The sequence below is a fragment of the Anastrepha ludens genome, chromosome 2, assembly GCF_028408465.1.
Source record: "Anastrepha ludens isolate Willacy chromosome 2, idAnaLude1.1, whole genome shotgun sequence".
Taxonomy (NCBI): Eukaryota; Metazoa; Arthropoda; class Insecta; order Diptera; family Tephritidae; genus Anastrepha; species Anastrepha ludens.
Genome location: NC_071498.1, coordinates 112,878,846 through 112,898,514, shown reverse-complemented (window position 1 = coordinate 112,898,514; position 19,669 = coordinate 112,878,846). Strand labels below are relative to the sequence as shown.

Genomic DNA, 19,669 nt, shown 5'->3' with positions numbered 1-19,669 from the left:
CAAGGGCGGATCCTAAATTTCATTCTGAGAGGTGCACAAGAGGCCAGCTGCGGACTTAAAATTTTTAGATGAATAATAATTAAACCAGTAATACCAACTCTACTGAAATTTGAGATCAACGGAAGTTAGTTTAAATCTCCTGAAATACTGTTTTTTGTTTTTTAGAGGTAAATCCATTATTTAAGCAACTTCGAGATAGATTTAAATATTTTATATTTACTTAAAATTAATTAAAAAGTAAGTAAGCTAGAGGATAGTAAACAATCAACTGGGCCGATATCAATTCAATTGTTTCACGTACAGAACATAATAAAATCCGGGGATTCCCCGACCCCATTGCTCTTATGTGATCAGTGGTAAAAATAATTTGGTTACTCATTACAATTGTGTGAAACAAGGTGTAATTGAATTGGAATATATTTTATTATTTCTTAATACAATGTATGATTTTTGTTAATTTCATAAAAAAATTTAAGGTAAAAATATATTTAAACTTTCAATTATAGATCGATAATTTATCGACCATAACACACCAATGGTAGTGCGTTATTTTATCTATAGTCAGTAAATTTTTACTATGCAAAGTAAAGGGCATTCACGGGTAATCAAGTTGACAGAAAAGTATCTATTGCCTAAAACGGTCTTAATTTGCGCTCCAAAAGTCGCCAGATAAGTCGCTAAATCATTTTTGTCGTCAAAACTTTTTTTTTTGACGCCAAAGCTCAAGCAGAAGTCTCAATTCTAGCGACAAAGTCGCTAAATTGGCAACACTGGCCCTATTCAAGTGAATCAATAAATCGAGCACAGTATTGCAACTGCTGAACAGTTTTATTGCTGCGAAATACTGTTAGATGGAATAATATTTTGTTGCATGTTTATTTTCGAGCAAAGTACAGTCTTCACTTGAATTATCAGAAAACCTTAGATTAATATCGAATTCATAGAACAAATACGGTTGCTTCAATAATAATTCTCTTCCATAAAATTTATTGCCTCTAATCAAGTGAACCAAATTTTGTGGTACATATTATTGAACACGGTAGTAGTAATGCTTTTCGACGTATTTTCGGCGCCCAAAGAGACATTTTTTAAATTAAGTTTGTTAACTACTTAAGGGGTTAAGGGTAGTCTGAGGCCCGAAAAAGTGATGATTTTCAATCATTTTTTTTTTTTGGTAGTCAATTAAAATAAAAACATAGCATTAAAACATCATGTTTCGACTTGGCTTTAGCAAAATTTAAAAAAAAAAATTGATAATTGTAAAAGTTTCTCCAGAAGTCCCTTGCGGTAATCATCACAAGTTCTTTCATCTAAAATCAATCGGTCAAGAGAAATTTGTTTTATTAATAGATAATCTTGCGCCTGATCGAAGTTTTTTATTTTCTTGTTTTCAAAATTAACAATATTATATATATCAGGAAATATTTTTCAGATTTTCGAGAAAAAAACCGACAATTAATTGTTTAAAAAAAATCGAAATAAATGAAAAAAAAAATTCTTCGATCAGGCACGATTTTTCTATGTTTTCCAAGAGCAGTATACATTTTATTGAAATCTACCAAGCGGTTTTTAAGTTACAATGAGGACCAGTTCAAGAAACATAGTTTAAAGTTTTGCTATCGATTCCGGAGCGCCGAGCGCCCTTTGTCAATTGTTGAATAACTCGAAAAGTACCTATTTGTCGGATTCACTTCAAATTTTCACAGACAAATTTTTTAAGGTATTATAAAGGGTGATTTTTTAAGAGCTATAGGAAAGTTTTTCAAAAACACACACGTAGAATTCAGTAAAATGCATACAATTTTTATTTAAATCGATAGTACAGTCCATATAATTTAATGTTTGAAGATTATTTCATGCAAATGTTGACCGCGACTGCGCTTCAAATGGTCCATCCGCTTAGTCCAATTTTGGCATACTCTTTCCAATGTTTCGGCCGGTATCTCACATATAAATGCTTTAATGTTGTCTTCCAATGCGTTAATTGAAGCAGGCTTTTCTGAATAGACATGAGCTTTAACATACCCGCACAAAAAATAATCTAAAGGCGTTATATCGCACGATCTGGGTGGCCAATTGACAGTTCCCCAACGTGAAATAAAATGTTCACCGAAATCGCCTCTCAACAAGTTTATTGTTGCTGTGTGGCGTGTGGCACCGTCTTGCTGAAACCACATGTCATGCAGGTTAAGCTCTTGCATTTTGGGCAAAAAAAAGTTGGATATCATTTCACGGTAGCGCTCACCACTCACAGTTACGGGTGACCATAAATAAGATTAATTCTTGAAGTGAACCCTTGCAAAAACAAAGAAAAGAGGAACCATGTTGCTGATATAGCTACTGCAATCGTTTCTAAAGTGCCTCTTTCAGCCGATGTCATTTTCCCCAAGTTTTTAAAACCTCGGCGAGCTATGACTCTATTAGGCACGTGAACTGTTGTAAGTCCCGTCTCATCAACATTCCAGATATCACCTGGGGTAAGATTTAATCGTTCGTAAACTGTTTTCAAATTACCAAAAAAATCATTTACGTTTTTGTGGTTCAACGACGTAGCTCTAGACAGGCTCGTAGCTTGAGGTGATCTATTAATAATAAAAAATTACCAAGCCAATCTTCGCCAGCCATTAATTTTGTTTTCCAAGATTCAGGCATAGTTTTATCATTCTTTTTTGCGTATTCAAATGCAAACTTGCGTGTCTCATACGGTGTCAATCCATAATAAATATCAGCAGCCGTCTTCAAATAAGCTACCAGTTTGTTTTCTTCGTCATCGCTAAATATCTGCCTATTTCTTATGTATCCGGCCGTGTCCAGGGTCAAATCAGCTCTCGTGAGGTTAGGATTACTTTCTAACTTATTTTTTAGTTTAGTTACATAACGATGCAACGTTTTGTACGGGATTTGTTATTGCTTTGACGTGGCGTTTATCCTTTCATTATCGAAGATAATCGCGTGGCAAGCTCTTTCTATGATATCTTTTGGAGAATTACCCCTTTCAGATTTTCTTTTGTAAGTACTCATTGTCATTGTCTGTAAAAATACAACAGTAAATTAGAATGTGACAGAAGACTATAGAGCGATTCCATGAGAGATGGTCATGAAAGTAGGAGCGACTGGGGTTGGTTGACTAATTAGTCAAATTACTTACCGAGAACAAAAACACAACATGTGATCTCACTCACGAACGCCTTGCGACTGCCGCGGCTCACTTTGCACAAGTTCGCGGGTCATGGGGAGACATCGGTATTCATGATTGGTTGATGAAAATCATGTGATGATGACGAGTTATTGTTACTTAGTCTACCTGCCCCTATAGCCAACCATCCCCGGTCTCCCCTACGGTCCAATGATACCTCCAGCCCATAAATCGCACCAAACTGTGACCTTTTCTGGATACATTGGTAGCTCTTGCAATTCTTCTGGCTGATCTTCACTCCAAAATCGACAATTCTGCTTATTTACGTACCCCTTGATCCAAAAATGAGCTTCCTCACTGACCACAATTTTTCGACTTTAAATTTTGTGAACAGAACACACATTTTTATAGTAAAATTCAATGATTTTCAAGCGTTGTTCGTTTGTAAGACGAGTCATGGTTAAATTATAGACCAAACTGAAGATGTTTGACAGTGAAACAAAATACGAAACGAGCGTCAGCTGTTTAAACTAACTGTTTAAAAAGATAATAGCTAAAAAATCACCCTTTACTTTAAGAAAATGCAAAAAAATCCATTTTTTTGAAAATTCTGACTACCCCACCACCCTTAACCATATTTTGCGAAATTTTCCTATTATCGTGACGCGCTGTATTACAAATCATACAGGGTGGGGCAAACTCGATTCCCTATTGTGAACTTGCCATAATTTTTGACGTAGACGTAAATGCGGCTTAAAGTATGACATTTTAAAAAGTAGACGTCAGTAGAATTCTAACCATGTCGCAGTATACACCTGTCGAACGTTCTGAAATCGTCGAACTTTACATTAAGAATCAGAACTCAATTATTCTATTAAAAAGCACCTGATCCTAAGACAATTCGTGCAGTATATGCTAAATTTAAATCTACTGGTATTCTCAGTAATGTGCCACGTCCAATTATACACCGCAGAGCTAGATCAAACATCAATATCACCATTGCACAGGAGCTTTTACAGGAAAATCCAAATCTTTCGACTGAACGCGGTGCTCAGGCTTTGGGCATCAGTAAAAGGTCAATGCGACGTATTTTACGGAAAAAAAAAATAACCTAATAGATTATTGGTTCCAACAAGATGGCGCAACGGCCCATACAGCTCGCCTGACTATTTATTTATTGAACGAAATGTTTCCAAGTCGATTAGTGTCAAAAAAAGGTGATTTTGACTGGCCGCCGCGTTCACCTGACTTAACTGCTCCCGACTTTTTTCTGTGGGGATATTTGAAGGGAAAGGTTTACGCTAACCAGCCGAAGACACTTACAGTTTTAAAAGAAAATATTCGACAAGAAATTGCAGCCATAGGACCAGATACATTAAAAAAAGTCATGGAAAATGCAAAAAAACGAGCTCAACTTTGCGTTAAAGAAAAAGGCAAACATTTGCGTGACATCATATTTCACACATAGTGTAATCGAATTCTATCGATTAACATTAGTTAACAAAACCGATTAAACTTAAATCTGTTGTATATTTTTCACATAATATGAAAAAAAAAATAGGGAATGGAGTTTGCCCCTCACTGTACAATAATAAATTACAGTACAAATTATACTTGTACAAGCGACACTAGCTACGAGGCTTTCAGTCGCCACACAAAACATTTAAATTTTAAAATATACCACAAATTTTGTAACAAATTGTTTTTTTTTTTTAATTTTTCAGCCCGTCATGGACGATGAAGCCGAGGCCATCAAGTCGAATCATCACTTAACCAATGGCTATAAGAACGGCTTCGCTAATGGTCATGCTTTCAAGGAGGGCGATGGTGTGCTTTCAACAAACGATGCTATACTCAACCCAGACAGCAGTAGCTCTAGTCTCCATCAGCGAAAAGTCAAATAAGCATAAAATGTAACAAATAAATAATACTAATATAAAAAGCACGTAAGAGAAAAGCAACATGCAAAGAGTAGTTATCACTTAAGTATATACTGATAAAAAATTGATTATTTTTTATATATACATAAATTATATATTTAATAATTTAAAATCGAGTAAATATGGAGCTTTTATACATATAAAAGATGGAAAAGGAAACACAAATATTAATTATAATTGAAAATACTATACATTATAGCAGCAACAATGAAGAATAAGCTCTAAGGTCAAACATGTCTAGAAGTCTAATCTAGAATCACCAAGTTGTTCAAATACATAATTTGCGATAGATATGTAAATGCAAGAAGAAACAAATGAGAAAATCAGAAAACACACATACATAAGTATCATGTAAACAAAATGAAAAAAAAAAATTTTATTTAAGTAAATTTACAGAAAGAAAAGCGAATGGAAGGCGCGCCGTTTTGTGAATTAAGAAGAAGAAGAAAAGTATGAGAAGGACGTTATTGAAAAGTGAAAAAGTTATTGTTTTAAATTTATAAGCATACGAAGGTGTTTTACATACTCCATACACATAAAATTTGAAAACACAAAAAAAGGAGAAAGGGAACAAAATGAATCTTAAAGTTGTACACAAATCTCAAACCACAGGGAATTTAAACTGACATAAACTTGTATGGCTAATATTACACCTATACTACTATACTACTTCTACTACTACTATGTACTACAAAAACAACAACTGCTACCAATTGACACCACTACCACCAACAAATTGAAATACATTTTTTACCCCCTCTTTTTTTTTTTGTAGTACAGTAATTACATTGTAGCATGCGCAGGCGCCTTATTAAATCTTAGCATTCACCCTCAGTTATAACGGACCAGTCGTTTGTAGAGATGTGGTTACGAGTAAGATGTAAAGGCGCTTGCGCAATGCAATTTTATACATTGACCTACCGATATCTTATACTTATGTGTATATGTATGTATTTATAAAGAGATATTATTGTAAATTTTTATAATCCATTGGGTATACGAGCAGGAGAAAATATAAAAAAAAATCGCATGCACATTGATTGTACGCGTGCATACATGTGTGTGTGCATACCTATATATTGCAAAAGCTATAAGAAACAAATAATATTATGTATGTATGTATAAAATGGCGGAGGTATACATATATAGTTTGGGAACAAATGAGTAACTAATAAACACACTAAATGCATATATACCTATATACAAATACTTAGTTAGCTGCGTCCTATTAATTAATATACTCGTTGTGTATATATTTGGAATACATGAGAAGGCCCGATGCGTGTGCGTGGGCGTGCAAATTTTTGTGTAAGTGCGAGTATGTATATAAATATGTATGTAGTTAGCAAGAATGGTTTTTAAATAGGTAAATGAACGCTTAAACGCTATTGTTTTTGTTTTTATGGTAAAAGAAATAAAAAAAGGAAAACTCAATTCAAATGTTACATGACAAGAAATTTAGGTAAAAACTATTACTGTAACATTTAGTGCGGAAAATTTGTACACATTTTTTAGAAAATTATTCATAATTTTTGTAACATTTTAAATATACATAAATTTACATAAATTCTTTCATATAGTTTATATATGTAGTTGTATATTTTCCTTTTGTGAGGGTTATTGGTAGTTCTTTTTTTCGTTTTTTTTTTTCTTTTTGTATACCTTTTGTTTCAATTTACTTTGTTTTGTGTGATCAACAACTTTTTGTACAACACCACAAAACTGCATTATTGTTACGCTTAATTATTTTTCGCAATACTTTTTAAGGTTAATGTGCCTAATGTGTCTACTTTATATTGTGCTCTTGTAATGTTACTTAGTGCAATTCTGTTTCTTTCAATAAAATCATGAATCCATAAAGAAATCGAATCAAAAACAAACTTTGTTATTACTTTCAAACGACAAACAAAAACAAAAAAATACTCCGCTTTCCACTGCTCCTCATCTCCTCAGCAACTCATTTTAATTATAAACATCATAAACGTAGGTATGAATACTTGGTTGCCCATATTCGACGGACGCATGTGTTTTTTTTTTTTTAATCAAAGAAAAACAATTTTTTTTTATGTTGACGATAATAATCATTTTATTTGGTTCAAGTAGATTTGTTGACATCACTTTTTGAATATGATATCTCTGAAATGGCCGCCTTGAGCCCGTTTTGCAGCATTTTCCATAGTTTTAGCTAACATTTCGGCTGGAATAGCGGCTATTTCCTCACGGATGTTGTTCTTGAGCTCTTCTATGGTCTTTGCCTTATTAATATAAACCTTTGATTTTAAATACCTCCACAAGAAGAAGTCAGGTGGCGTTAAATCGGGCGAACGCGGTGGCCAGTCAAAATCGCCATTTTTCGACATCAAACGACGAGGAAACAATTTCTTCAAAAAATCGATTGTGGTGCGAGCTGTGTGTGGTGGAGCGCCGTCTTGTCGAAACCAGAACTGCCTCATACGCTTTCGACGAATAATTGGCATCACAAAAGTGGTTATCATATCGGGATAATGCTCCTGATTGACAGTAACAGCTTGACCATCTTCATTTTCGAAAAAAAAAAAACGGCCCAATAATCGTTTTCGCATTAAGAGGGGTTTATGAGGTCTAAAAATTGCATCTCTTTGCGATTTTTTTTTTAAAGGAAAAAATCAATTTAGCACTGACAAGTTTTTCTATCTTTTAATAAACATTTAAAAAGTATAAAAAATTTGTGTACTGGTTAAAATAAGTTGAAAAAAATGTTTAACATAGAAATTAGTAGAGCGCTGCATCGCTGGAGTTTCCAACTGGCGTACAAGATACAGCTCGTAATTATTATCTAAAGCAAAAAATTCAAATGAATTTCTAATTATCATGATTTTTTATTCTAGATGAACTGAGAGAAATTCCAGAAAACTGAGAGAAATTCCAAAATTTCAACTTTTTGGAGGTTTTAAAGAGAAAAATGCCTTTCTATAAAAAAAAATTCACTTCAACTTGGTATAAAAATCTTGAACAATTTTTTTTTTATCTATTTTGTTAGTTCAAATAGAAGAGAATTTAATACTGAAGGGGAAAAGCTATGATTCATTTCAAAAGGTTCATTAGTTTTTTTTCATTCATGTACGCCAATTCAAAGATATCATAAAAATGAAAAGTCGAGAAAAGAAGATAAAGTTTGTACTATAGCTGTCCGGTCACAGCGTAATTACCTAACGCTCGCCTACCTTTGGATTTGTATCTACGGAAATATTGAGAATTAGGCTCTGTAACTTTGTGTGACAATTCTGAAATATATTAGGAATCGCTTAAAACGAAAAAAAAAAAATTGATTTTTTTGACCTTATAAACCAGGCTCCCGCCTTAACGTGACCTTTTCGTCGTAAGGAGGTACCTCTTGAATTTCGTGAGAATTTTCAGTGGCGTAAATACGGCAATTTTGCTTGTTTACCGTCCCATTCAATAAGAAATATGACTCATCGGACATGATGATTTTGTTCCAAAATTGCTCGTCATCTTCAGCCATTTCTATGACTCTTTGGGCCCATTCCAATCGATGAGGCTTGTCCACAAGCAACAATCTTTGCGTCAATTGAATCTTATATGGGAATAAATAAAATCAATGCGGATAATTCGTTGTAAAGTGGTCCGAGCAATGCCCAACTGCTGAGAACGGTGATTTTGGGATGTTCTTGGCGATGTCTCAACACTGGCCCGTACAAGAGCAATATTCTCATCCGATCACCTTGGTCGGTTTTGATTTGGCCTCTTTGGATTAGAAAGAGCATCACCAGTCGAAAACCTTACCTACCAGCAATTAATGGTGCTCTTAGAAGGCGCACTTGTCACATTATTTAATTTTTTATACTCACGTTGGGTTTTCACAATTGACTTCTTTTGTTGAATGTAAATTTCAACAATTTGGGAGCGCTCGCGTGGCGTGTCCTGTTCCATGGTAAAAATCTGCTTGGACTGACGCTTCCAACGCGGTATGTCATTAAGCGATCTGACGTCTTTGTCAAAAGATACAGCGTTGCCAGATGGGTCCATCGAATACGGGCAACCCTGTACATATTCGAATGGACTTTTGACACAATTACTTAGCTCGACCTGGCTACTACTACCTCTCAAGCATTAAACGTTGAGTGCGACCCCGGTGCCTAGGGACCGGCGCTTTTCTTTCCCTGTGGCCGGCTCCGGTCGTTATGCTTTTCATGCGACCGACAGTATTAAAGTTAAAAGACAAATGTAACGTAATTCTCTTTTTACGCGATAGACAAGTTACCAACGAATACGTTTAAAAAGAAAATAAGGTGGAAACAATAATAAAATATTCATTTTAGAGTTTGCTTAAGAACTTATTTCGTGTTAACACATTTTAATTTATTAAATATATTATAACAAATAAATTATTATACGGCGAGAGCAAAATCTACCGATCCGCAGACTAATTTCAACGCTTCGTACATGAGTCAAAATAATATTCTATTGGGTTGGCAACTAAGTATGAAAATTGCGGATTTCACTCATAGATGGCTTCAGTTGAATTTTTAGGTTTGCCGACGTGTAGTACAAATGTAAAACACATTTTGTTATTTGATAGTTGGCAATTCAGCTGTCATTCAGTAAAAAAAGTTTTTTGATCGGTTGCGTAGTTTTAGTTTGGCGTTCGAATGGAAAATGGAAAATCAAAAGGAACATTTTCGTCATATAATAATTTGCTTTTTGACGTGATAATGTCTTATAATTCGATTTAGCCGGCTGCACGCACGAAAAAATGCGTCGTCATCTTGCTCAATCGTCGTTATCTTGCTCATTCGTCCTTATCTTGCTCATGCGTCGTTACCTTGCTTGAACTACAAGTGAGAGCGCGGAACGAACGACAAAGAGGCACAATCGGACCCGCGTTCGGCAACGTTCGACATCTATTTCTCTCCTACTTGAGTGAGCACATATGTATATGTATGTATATGCGCATATGTATATAAATTCACATATTTGTATTTGCATATGCCTTCGTCCTGTGGGCATGGTAATGAACCATTTCTCTGTTGAGAATAGGAGATGAGAGGAAAAGTAGGAATTGAATGGGAGTGTTTCGAGTGTAATGTGTCTTGAAAAAAGCAAATCGATGATGTTGCCTCTTAGTGTTGTGTGCACAATCGAAATTGAACATATCTTTCATGAATTTGATAAATGTTTCGTCATTTTTCACGTTTGTGTAAATGTAACTTGACCTTTTCCATTGCGATTCCATTTACCTCCTTCTCTATATCCATACAAAATATCTATCAAACAAATAAAATTAAAATTTTCTATTGAAAATTGCAACCATTACATCAATATTTTCTTATGACGTTGTCACGTTAAACTATCGTCAGTAACCCGACTTTACAGACTACCTCTTTTTATTTCCGCAAAGGAGAAACCGCATCGCAAGCTAATAAAAAGTTATGTGCTGTTTATGGTGGCGAAGCCTTAAGGGGTTACATCTAGTTAGAAGCCCTGAAAATGAGGTTTTTAAAAAAATTTTCCTGAGAAAACTTCTGAATTAATTGTTTTAAGCCTTTGTACACATATAATGGTAACTTTGAATAATATTTAAAAAATTTTATTTGCAAGAATAACAGTTTTTATAGCTGCTACAGCAGATTTCCAGGAACCCCTCCAAAAAAAGACGTTTTACGGTGACCACTACATCTCCGAAGTGGATTATCTGAAATGAAAAAACCAAACGGATTTGATTAAAGTATTGTATATTCTTGTAATTAATCGAAGGAATAAGCAAAAAAAAATTTATTGACAAAATGGCGGCTTCTCAAAAAAAAAAAAAAAATCTATTTTGGCCTTAAATTGTGTATAAACAAAAAATTGTTTATCGGTTTTAAAAAAGCTTCGATTAAGTACTAGAAAATATAGTTCAGAAGCCGGTGTAAAAATTTCAGACTAATCGGTTTAGCCGTTTCCGAGAAATCGTGGTCACCGACTTTCAAAACACAGTTTTGAGAAAAACAAGGTTAAAGTTTTAAAAGCTAATTTAAAGTGCTCTGACGCGTCGTTACATTTATGCGTATAACTTCAAAAATAATCTTCGGAATGACTTGAAATTTTCATAGTGTTTACTTAAATATATGTACATTACAAAAATGAAATAAAAAAAAATCGATTTTTTGAAAATTCTAACTAGATGTAACCCCTTAAAAGAACGGCAGTGTCCAAATTGGAATGCAAAATTTCGTTCTAGTGATTTTTCACTCAAAGATGAAAAACGCTCTGGTCGTCCACTTGTAGATGATGACGCCCAAATCAAAGCAATAATCGACTCGGATTGTCACAGTACAACACATGAGATTGCAGAGAAGTTTCACGTATCACATACATGCATTGAAAATCCCTTAAAACCACTTGTCTATGTTCAAAAACTCGACGCATGGGTTCCTCACGAACTGAAAGAAACGCATTTAACGCAACGCATTAACAGTTGTGATTTGTTAAAGGAACGTAATGAAAATGATCCATTTTTAAAACGACTATTAACTGGCGATGAAAAATGGGTTGCTTACAACAATATCAAGCGGAAAAAATCGTCCAGCAGACCAGGTGAACCAACTCAAACAACATCAAAAGCTGATATTCATCAAAAGAAAGTTTTGTTATCAGTTTGGTGGGATTACGATGGAATTGTTTAATTTGAGCTCTTACCACCCAACCGAACGATCATTTCTGATGTCTACATTGAACTGCTAACGAAATTAAAGAATGCATTCGAAGAAAAGTGGCCCGAATTGACATATCGAAAAAGTATTGTATTCCATCATGACAATGCAAGGTCACAAACATCTTTGGCCACTCGGCAAAAATTATTGGAGCTTGGCTGGGACGTTTTGCCACATCCACCATATAGGCCTGACCTTGCACCATCTGATTACTTTTTGTTTCGATCTTTACAAAACTCCTTGAAAATTTCAATAATGATGATCTCAAATCGTACCTGATTCAGTTTTTTGCTAATAAAAACCAAACGTTTTATGAACGTGGGATTATGATGCTATCTAAAAGATGACAAACTGTCATTGATCAAAATGGGCAATAAATTAATTTTTTTCAGCGATTCGAGCAAATCAGACTTTGTCGCTGCTATTGAAGCTAGAAGGCTGTTTCTGTAATGCAACTTAGTGATTTTTATTGCATTCTGATCCATCGGTTGATGAACGTTTGGTGGCATAAACATTGCCGAAATTTACCCATTCTTCGTTGTCAAGCTCATCAGCTTTACAGTTTCCCTCAATATCTCTGTGCCCCGGAACCCAAATAAAGCTGACCTTGAATACGACACTAATATCATTTAGGGCTGCCCTGCATTCCTGTGCAACCTTCGATCTTAGTATAGCCGCATTCATTGATTTGATGACCGCCTGGCTATCTGAGAATATATATATAGTCGTTTTTGTTACGGCATATACGTATTTAGATAGTAGGTATGTAGCCCCTTCTTTTATAGTTTGAACCTCTGCCGGATAGACGCTGCTATAGTCTGGTAGTCGAGCGGATAGTTTCAGCTCTAATCCTTCGAGAAAACTCCATAACCAACCTTATCGTCTAGCTTGGAACCATCTGTATAAAAATTCTAATGAATCTACTATTGCGTTTGCATTTATGTTGTTGAAGCCGCCTTTTATATCTACGAAAGCAACCAATGCAAACTCTTTGTCTAATAAACTTTTTTCCACCATCCCGACAAGTGAGTGTAAGGCGTTTTCTGTAGACTTTCCTTTAGTATAGGCATGCTGTGCCGAGGAGAGCCTATTTAAAGGCACAAAACACCCCATATATATTCATCCGTTATTCCCTCCAACATCTTGAGCAGAAAAGACGTTAGACTAATGGGTCTGAAGCCTTTGGGGTTAGTGTGTGAGGACATATCAAGGATACCTGCCTTGGGTATGAAGGAGACTTTTGTCTCCCTCCAGCCTAGCGGAATGTGGCCCGTGTTAAGACAACTTCTAATGATAATTTATATGTACGGTAAGATAATGTTGCGTGATTGCTGCAGTTCAGCACGGTAGATACCGTCTAGTCCTGGCGATTTATAAGGACCAAAAGTGTTAATAGCCCACGATCTTTGTGTTTGTAACTAAGAGACTTCCTGGGTCGGATTGCCTTTCATTATTGGCGGAGCCGTTTTGTTCCACCGGCTTGTTTCCTGGGAAGTGTGTGTCTAAGAGAAGACCTAATGATTCATTGACGTAGTTCATGTATTCCCTTGACCTTGTAGATATCCTAGGTGGCATGCCGTCTGTGAGAGAATTTTTCTTAATCTGACCGCTTCTGAAGTTTCTTCAATTCCTTTGCAATAATTTTGTCAAGACTCACGCTGCGCAGTTCTGACTGCTTTTTTACAATTTTTCAATTCAGCCTTATAGGCTTGCCAGTCCTCTGACCTTCTCGTGGCCTTGGCCAGATTGCCAGAGTACTTTAGACCACTACAATTAATAACAAAAATAAATAATGAAATTCATCATATCCCGTACGCTGCATGATGAAAATATTTTAAAGGCTAGGTCTTTAACAGACCGTTAGTCAGCTCTGAATGAATTTGACAGAATCAGCTGATTGGACGACGTCACTAGAGGTGTGTTCGCAAAAAATCTGAGATTGTGCTGGTGATATACGAAAAAAATCAACCAAAAACACTTCGTTGCTGTCTGAACAACGACTGATCGTACGAGTGTGTGAAAACATGTGAAATGATGGTGCAGAATTCGACTGCCGAATCTCCAATTGACGTGGCAGTCAAATTTCCGCTCAGCCAATTTTCTTTTTCAAAATAGCTAAATAGCAAACCTGGTAATTTATGCATCCTTGAGTACGCTGGTGTGGTGAACATCGTCATTGGGTTGGTAACTTAAATAATTGTGATAACGGCACCTTCGCTAGTGATTCATCAACCTAATAAAACATGTACCCTCATTCTTTTTTAACAAACATTTTTTTTAACTTTGCCTATTACCAAGTCATATGGTAGAAGTGAAAAAAATTAAAATCAAGGAAATCAGGCAGGTTCTGGAATCCTACGATCCTACATACGAGTAAATTTAGTTTTGGTGCTCTGGAAAACAAATTAAAGGGCCTTTCAAAGACCTGCCGAAAGATGCTGTTTTAAAATAAAAAATTTTGAAATTTAAATTCTTTTTCTTCTTTCGTTTCTTGCTACAGGTAAAATCCGCCACTGTTCAGTTATTAGTCCGCCAGTCCTTTTTCTATTCACCAACCATTGTCGACTCATTCGGATGATTATATCCATAATTATCAATAAATCGTTAAAAATTACACAGCAAATATGACATAAAAAAGGCACTGTCTAGGAATTATTCACTACTTGCATCTAGGCGTCACTTTGAGATACCCTTTATTTGTTAATTGATGAATTCGTAAAAATGATTTCTCGAGCAAAAAAATACAAAAAATTTACTACGTTTACGATTTATTTACTATTATTTGATATAAAATTAGAGAGTTATAAAGCGGTATTTAAGACAGGTTGTATGCGACCATTACAATCCTTTGTGTATGTTATACTTATAAAGGGAGGTTAAGTTTCAAGGGCCGGTAGTGATTTTGAATGAAGTGAAATTTTTTAGGAAATTATTGTCATTTCTCTTTGTTATGATAATACTGGTGTGACTGAATTACGCATGGAACAAAATATTGGCCAATTGGCCGCCGAGGCCACGATGGTCCAAATTTTCGATGACGCTGAGGCATAATTGAGGTTCTATGGCGTTAATGTGCCGAATTATATCTTCCTTAAGCTCTTGAATTGTTGCTTGCTTATCGACATACACCTTTTTCTTCCAAATAACCCCAAATAAAGAAGTCCAACGGTGTCATTGACGTTTAGGTGGGGTTCACATTCAACATCGGCCCTTGAAATTTAACCACCTTTTATATGCCGTAATCGGTGTAGGTACTTATGTTGGTGTTTTCAATTAGTGCCATTATTTTTACAAAAAACTTTATTAGTACCAGTACTGGGAAAGAATGATCTTAATATGTTACGCGTATTAGATGAAGAAACATCCGCTCCCGCACAACTTCAACTGAAGTGCTCAGTAAGAGGGGGCTTTCAAAAGACTGTGGGAAAGATATTCCGTCGCAAAAGGGTTAAGCTTCCACTTTATTGTATTAAAATTGACTGGGGTATAAAACTGCATAGCCAGAAAGTTTCTAAGCATTCTGATTAAGGTGTTTGAAGTTTTTATGAACTTGGAATTCGTTAAATTTTTGAGAATTTCATATAAAGTATGGAACTTTAATTTACAAGATTTTCGTTGTACAATAAACCATAATTTTATATAGTATTAACAAACACAATTTAGCTTGAAAAATTTTGCGAATATAGCACCAAGAAAAAAGTACTTAATTATGTGAATGCACTTGTGCTCAAGCTTATGTAGTGTTTCCAATTAAGTCCAAGTCGAATCTCTCGAGTTAATCAAGATTCTATGCAGGTACAAAGTGCTAAAATGGGCCAAGCCTTAACCTTTTTTTGTAAGCAAACTTTCGGTTGACATGCTATTTGCTCATTAGTATTGCAAATTAAATTGGAAGTCTAGCGAAACCTAAATACAAGCAAGAAATGCTATTGAGAATATTTTGTTCCTGAAGTTTATTTACCCAACGTCCGAGAATTAGCAGTTTTTAGATAATTGTATTTCCTCCCTTAAGGTAATTATTGGTAATCATTGCAAATTAAATAATACAAAAAATAATTGGTTTTTCAAGAGGGGCATAACCACTTGATATTTCAATACAAGCGTGCCTAAAATGGTGGCCCATACCCTGACAAATGAAATACTTTCAAAAAGTGAAGTGCAAAGATTTTCCGTTTAGGTTCTGTAAATACGCAACATTACAATTTAATTTTTTGAATAACTTTCACATTAAATAAAGAAAAATGAATTGGAGTGAATAAAAACTTTTTATTTTTGAATCAATTTTTATTAAAAAAACATGATTTTGAGTGACGGAAATTTTTATTTTGACTTTTACGCGCTCCATACACAAATATGAAATATAATTGATATACGACGTCAATTGCAAAAATTATAAATTTTCCGATAGGTAAATAAATTTTGCGCCACCTTGTATTATGTTAAGCCTCTATAAAAAAACCTTTTCCTTTTCCAAGCCTAATATGATTTTGAAGTTCTTTATAGGTATTCAAATCCTTAGCAGCGCTGTTTATACTTTATCGTGCGTTGGGTATAAACAAAATTATCCTATGATAACCCAAATATGTACCTACTTATATTATTCAGTGTCATTACGCAAGTCTCTTTGTTTTGCCATTGTAAACATTGTTATTTTGATAGATAATCGTCAGCATACCTACTTGAAAATGTTTATACTATGGTATGTGTAGGCGTATGTAAAAAGTACTCCGTTCCACAGAATTGTACAAATTGCTAGCTCAAGGGTGAGGGCTATTCGAACTTTTTTAAGATATAGTGGACGCCGCAATAGAGATGGAACTCCGTAGCAGCGGATTACTAGTCCTTTTGCCATACTCGTACACTTACACCAACACTCCAACAACCTGCAATAGAAAAAACTTAAAAAGCAGTAAATAATTGGTAGTCATATAATTCAAAATATATTGATGCTCAGAGGCTCAATTGTAAGTCAGTTAATTTGTTTTTTAATTTCCATGCTTTTTTTGATAAAATTTCTGTCTGCATGAATATCACCATAAGCAAAACTCTTGTCGGACTGAATTCTTCTCCCTTGTTTGAATTTCCAGTCGTCGGATTGTCATAGAAAATAGTTCCTGTCTAGCAGCCCTTATGGACTGTAGGTGGTGGTGATAGTGGTGGAGGTGTTGTCTGAGTGGCAAAGCCCAGACTAAATTAGCATAAAAGCAGTTGTAGAACCACTGATTTTTATTAGGCCAACCATCTTGATTTGACTGTGAATACGCCTATGTCGTCTATTTTCTTTTCTGCAATCTCTTTGGGCACTCACAGAGATAATTAAAGACTGTTTCCTTAGATTCTTCTGGATTGTATCTTCTATATCTATCGTTGTACGGCCACCCCATCTTCCTGGAATGGCCTACCAAAGGCCAGTGGCCGGTGATTGTTGACGATATTCTGAAAATGTCTACTCGTGGCTTTCTTAACAACTCGTCAGCTCTGGATTTCTTGAAATTGGGACACGTTTGTTTAGTTATTTTGCAAATATCCGTGTCAACGCATCTGTCAACGGCCTGCTTCTGGAATAACGAGAAGATCTCTCTATTGCGCGTTCCTTTGGGAGCATCCTATTGCTACCGCTTTGAATACTGTCTTGCCAGTACATCAGCTTTCTCATTTCCTTTATGTTCCTATGGCGAGATACCCAAATGAGACTGATGTCTGTCGTTGCGCTAAAGCATTAAGTTTTTCTTTGTATTGTCTAAGGATTTGTGAATTGGTTTTATAAAACTTCAAAGCTAAAATGTATACTTTCCATAGTTGTTGTGGATAGTTTCTAATTATCCTTCTCTTATCCCGAGAACTTCTGCTTGAAAAAAAATTCCAATCCCACAGGCCAAAAAGGCTTGTATGTTTCGAGGTCTTTCGAATGGACTATAGGTACAAAAGAATAAAATCTTGTAGAATATGCTTTCGTTCAAATTGTGGCAACTGCATTTCTCGGCGATAATTGACGATGTTTTTACCCTCTCTATATACCCTCTCACCAGCCATCTTGAGGACCTGGACCTCGTCGACGACATCTTCCTCTTCTCTCACAAACTCTCTGACATGCCAGCGAAGGCGGCCAACTAGTCGCGGACTTAGAGTTAACCACAATAACGCGAAGCAAATATTGGTTGACGGATGTCCGGTGGAAATCGTTGAAAGCTTCTGCTACCTCAGCTACATCATCACGGCCGATGGTGGAGCAGATGAAGATGTCAACTGCAGACTAAACAAAGCAAGGGCAGCATTCATACGAATGCATGCGGTATGGGGCAGTTCGCAAATCTCCAGGCGCACTAAACATCGAATATTCGGCTCATGCGTTAAGGTAGTATTGTTGTACGGAAGTGAAACATTGCTAGTCTCGAACACCCTCACACAAAGGCTACAATCTTTCATCAACAAATGCCTCCACATCATCTGCAGAATATTCTGGCCAAACACCATCAGTAACGACGCACTGTGGAGATTAACGAACGAGGAACCCATCCTCAGGCAAATTTAATGCAGAAAATGGCGAGGGATAGGTCACACACTGAGAAAACCACCAGATAGCATCACGAGGATGGCACTGGACTGGAACTCCTAAATGAGCAGGACCAAAAAACACTTGGATAAGGTCGATGATGCGGGAACTAGCAGATGCCGACATCTCATGGGGCGGTGCAAAACAACAGCACAGAACCGTGTACAATTGAAAAGTCTTATCAAGTCCCTGTGCTGACGAGAGGACTGAACAAGGAAAAAAAAAAAATTAGCAATAGAATTCACTTCTTCTCAGTTCTACTGGGAAAAGATGTTTAGACATTCAAGTGTGTGAGATAGCAAGATAGCTTTTGACTGAATTATCTTTGAACTGAAAGGTTTTGTCATGCCTTGTTTTTTACGAGACATTGCAATATCTTTTACGAGACATTGAATTTCAACTTTTACCTTCGCTGGCACCATCTCCGGTTATTTCACGATCACTAGGAAAAGAAACCTATGCAAACCAACCATCAAAGATTTCACAGAGAACAAATTGAGCTCCCTCTTTTTCTCTCTCGCCCAACCTTTCTTTCCCTCCAATACCCTTGTAAGTGTTAGCCAGTAGCTCTTGGATTCTTGCACTGTCCATTCCATGATTAAAAAAGGTGTCCACATTGTCCATTGATACAGAGCTCTGCTGTCAAAGCTCTTGCTAACTTTCACCACTGGGTTGCAATCCATTAAGCGGTAGTAAAAACAAGTGGACAAATATGTACTTATAGACAACCTCGTACCTAACTCTCCATTCTCCCAAGAAAAATACGATCTTAAAATTTAATTGCGATAAGATAAGCCCCGCAGCCTCCTCTGAGAGGACTGTTTACATAATTCCAGCGCTAACATTCAATAGTGATTTTGCCACTCTTTTCCGTCTCAAGAGATTTTCACTAAGCAACTCTGACACTACAGTCAATATAGATGGCTCTAAAATGAATTGCAGTATTGAAGCAGGTATATATTCCCATATACTTAGAATTGAAAAACCTGTACGTCTTCCTAATTCCTGCAGTGCCTTCCAGGCAGAAGTACTGGCATTTGGGGAAGTTTGTAGGTTACCAATCGCAGATTTATCTTTTAAAGTAATATCGCTATTCTTTCGGATAGCCAAGCTGCAATAAAGGAATCGGTCACAACAGCTCTCAACTGGTGGAACAAAGTGGAAATGGTCTTATCACCTTCAGAGACATCGGAACAATGAAGGTAGCGAAAACGCAGTTGAACTGGCGAGAAGGGGATCTGCCATGAATAACGTTCTTGCAGAATCGGTATTCACACCACTGGGCGCAATCAAGAATACAACTTCCCAAAATACTTTCGCACCGCGGTTTTTAAATGGAGAGACCAGA

The 19,669-nt window shown here is 35.9% G+C and overlaps 1 protein-coding gene across 5 annotated transcripts in view; it reads left to right on the top strand.

Moving 5' to 3' along the window:
* The window catches only part of LOC128855111 (elongation of very long chain fatty acids protein 7), an 82,456-nt gene extending 75,495 nt beyond the window's left edge, over positions 1 to 6,961 (top strand). For all 5 annotated transcript variants that reach the window (XM_054089747.1, XM_054089750.1, XM_054089751.1 and 2 more), the window contains exon 8: positions 4,861 to 6,961. In XM_054089747.1, the coding sequence (XP_053945722.1) occupies positions 4,861 to 5,040 (180 nt within the window). In that variant the 3' untranslated portion in view covers positions 5,041 to 6,961. The remainder of the gene's footprint in view (positions 1 to 4,860) is intronic.
* Positions 6,962 to 19,669: the final 12,708 nt, after the last annotated feature.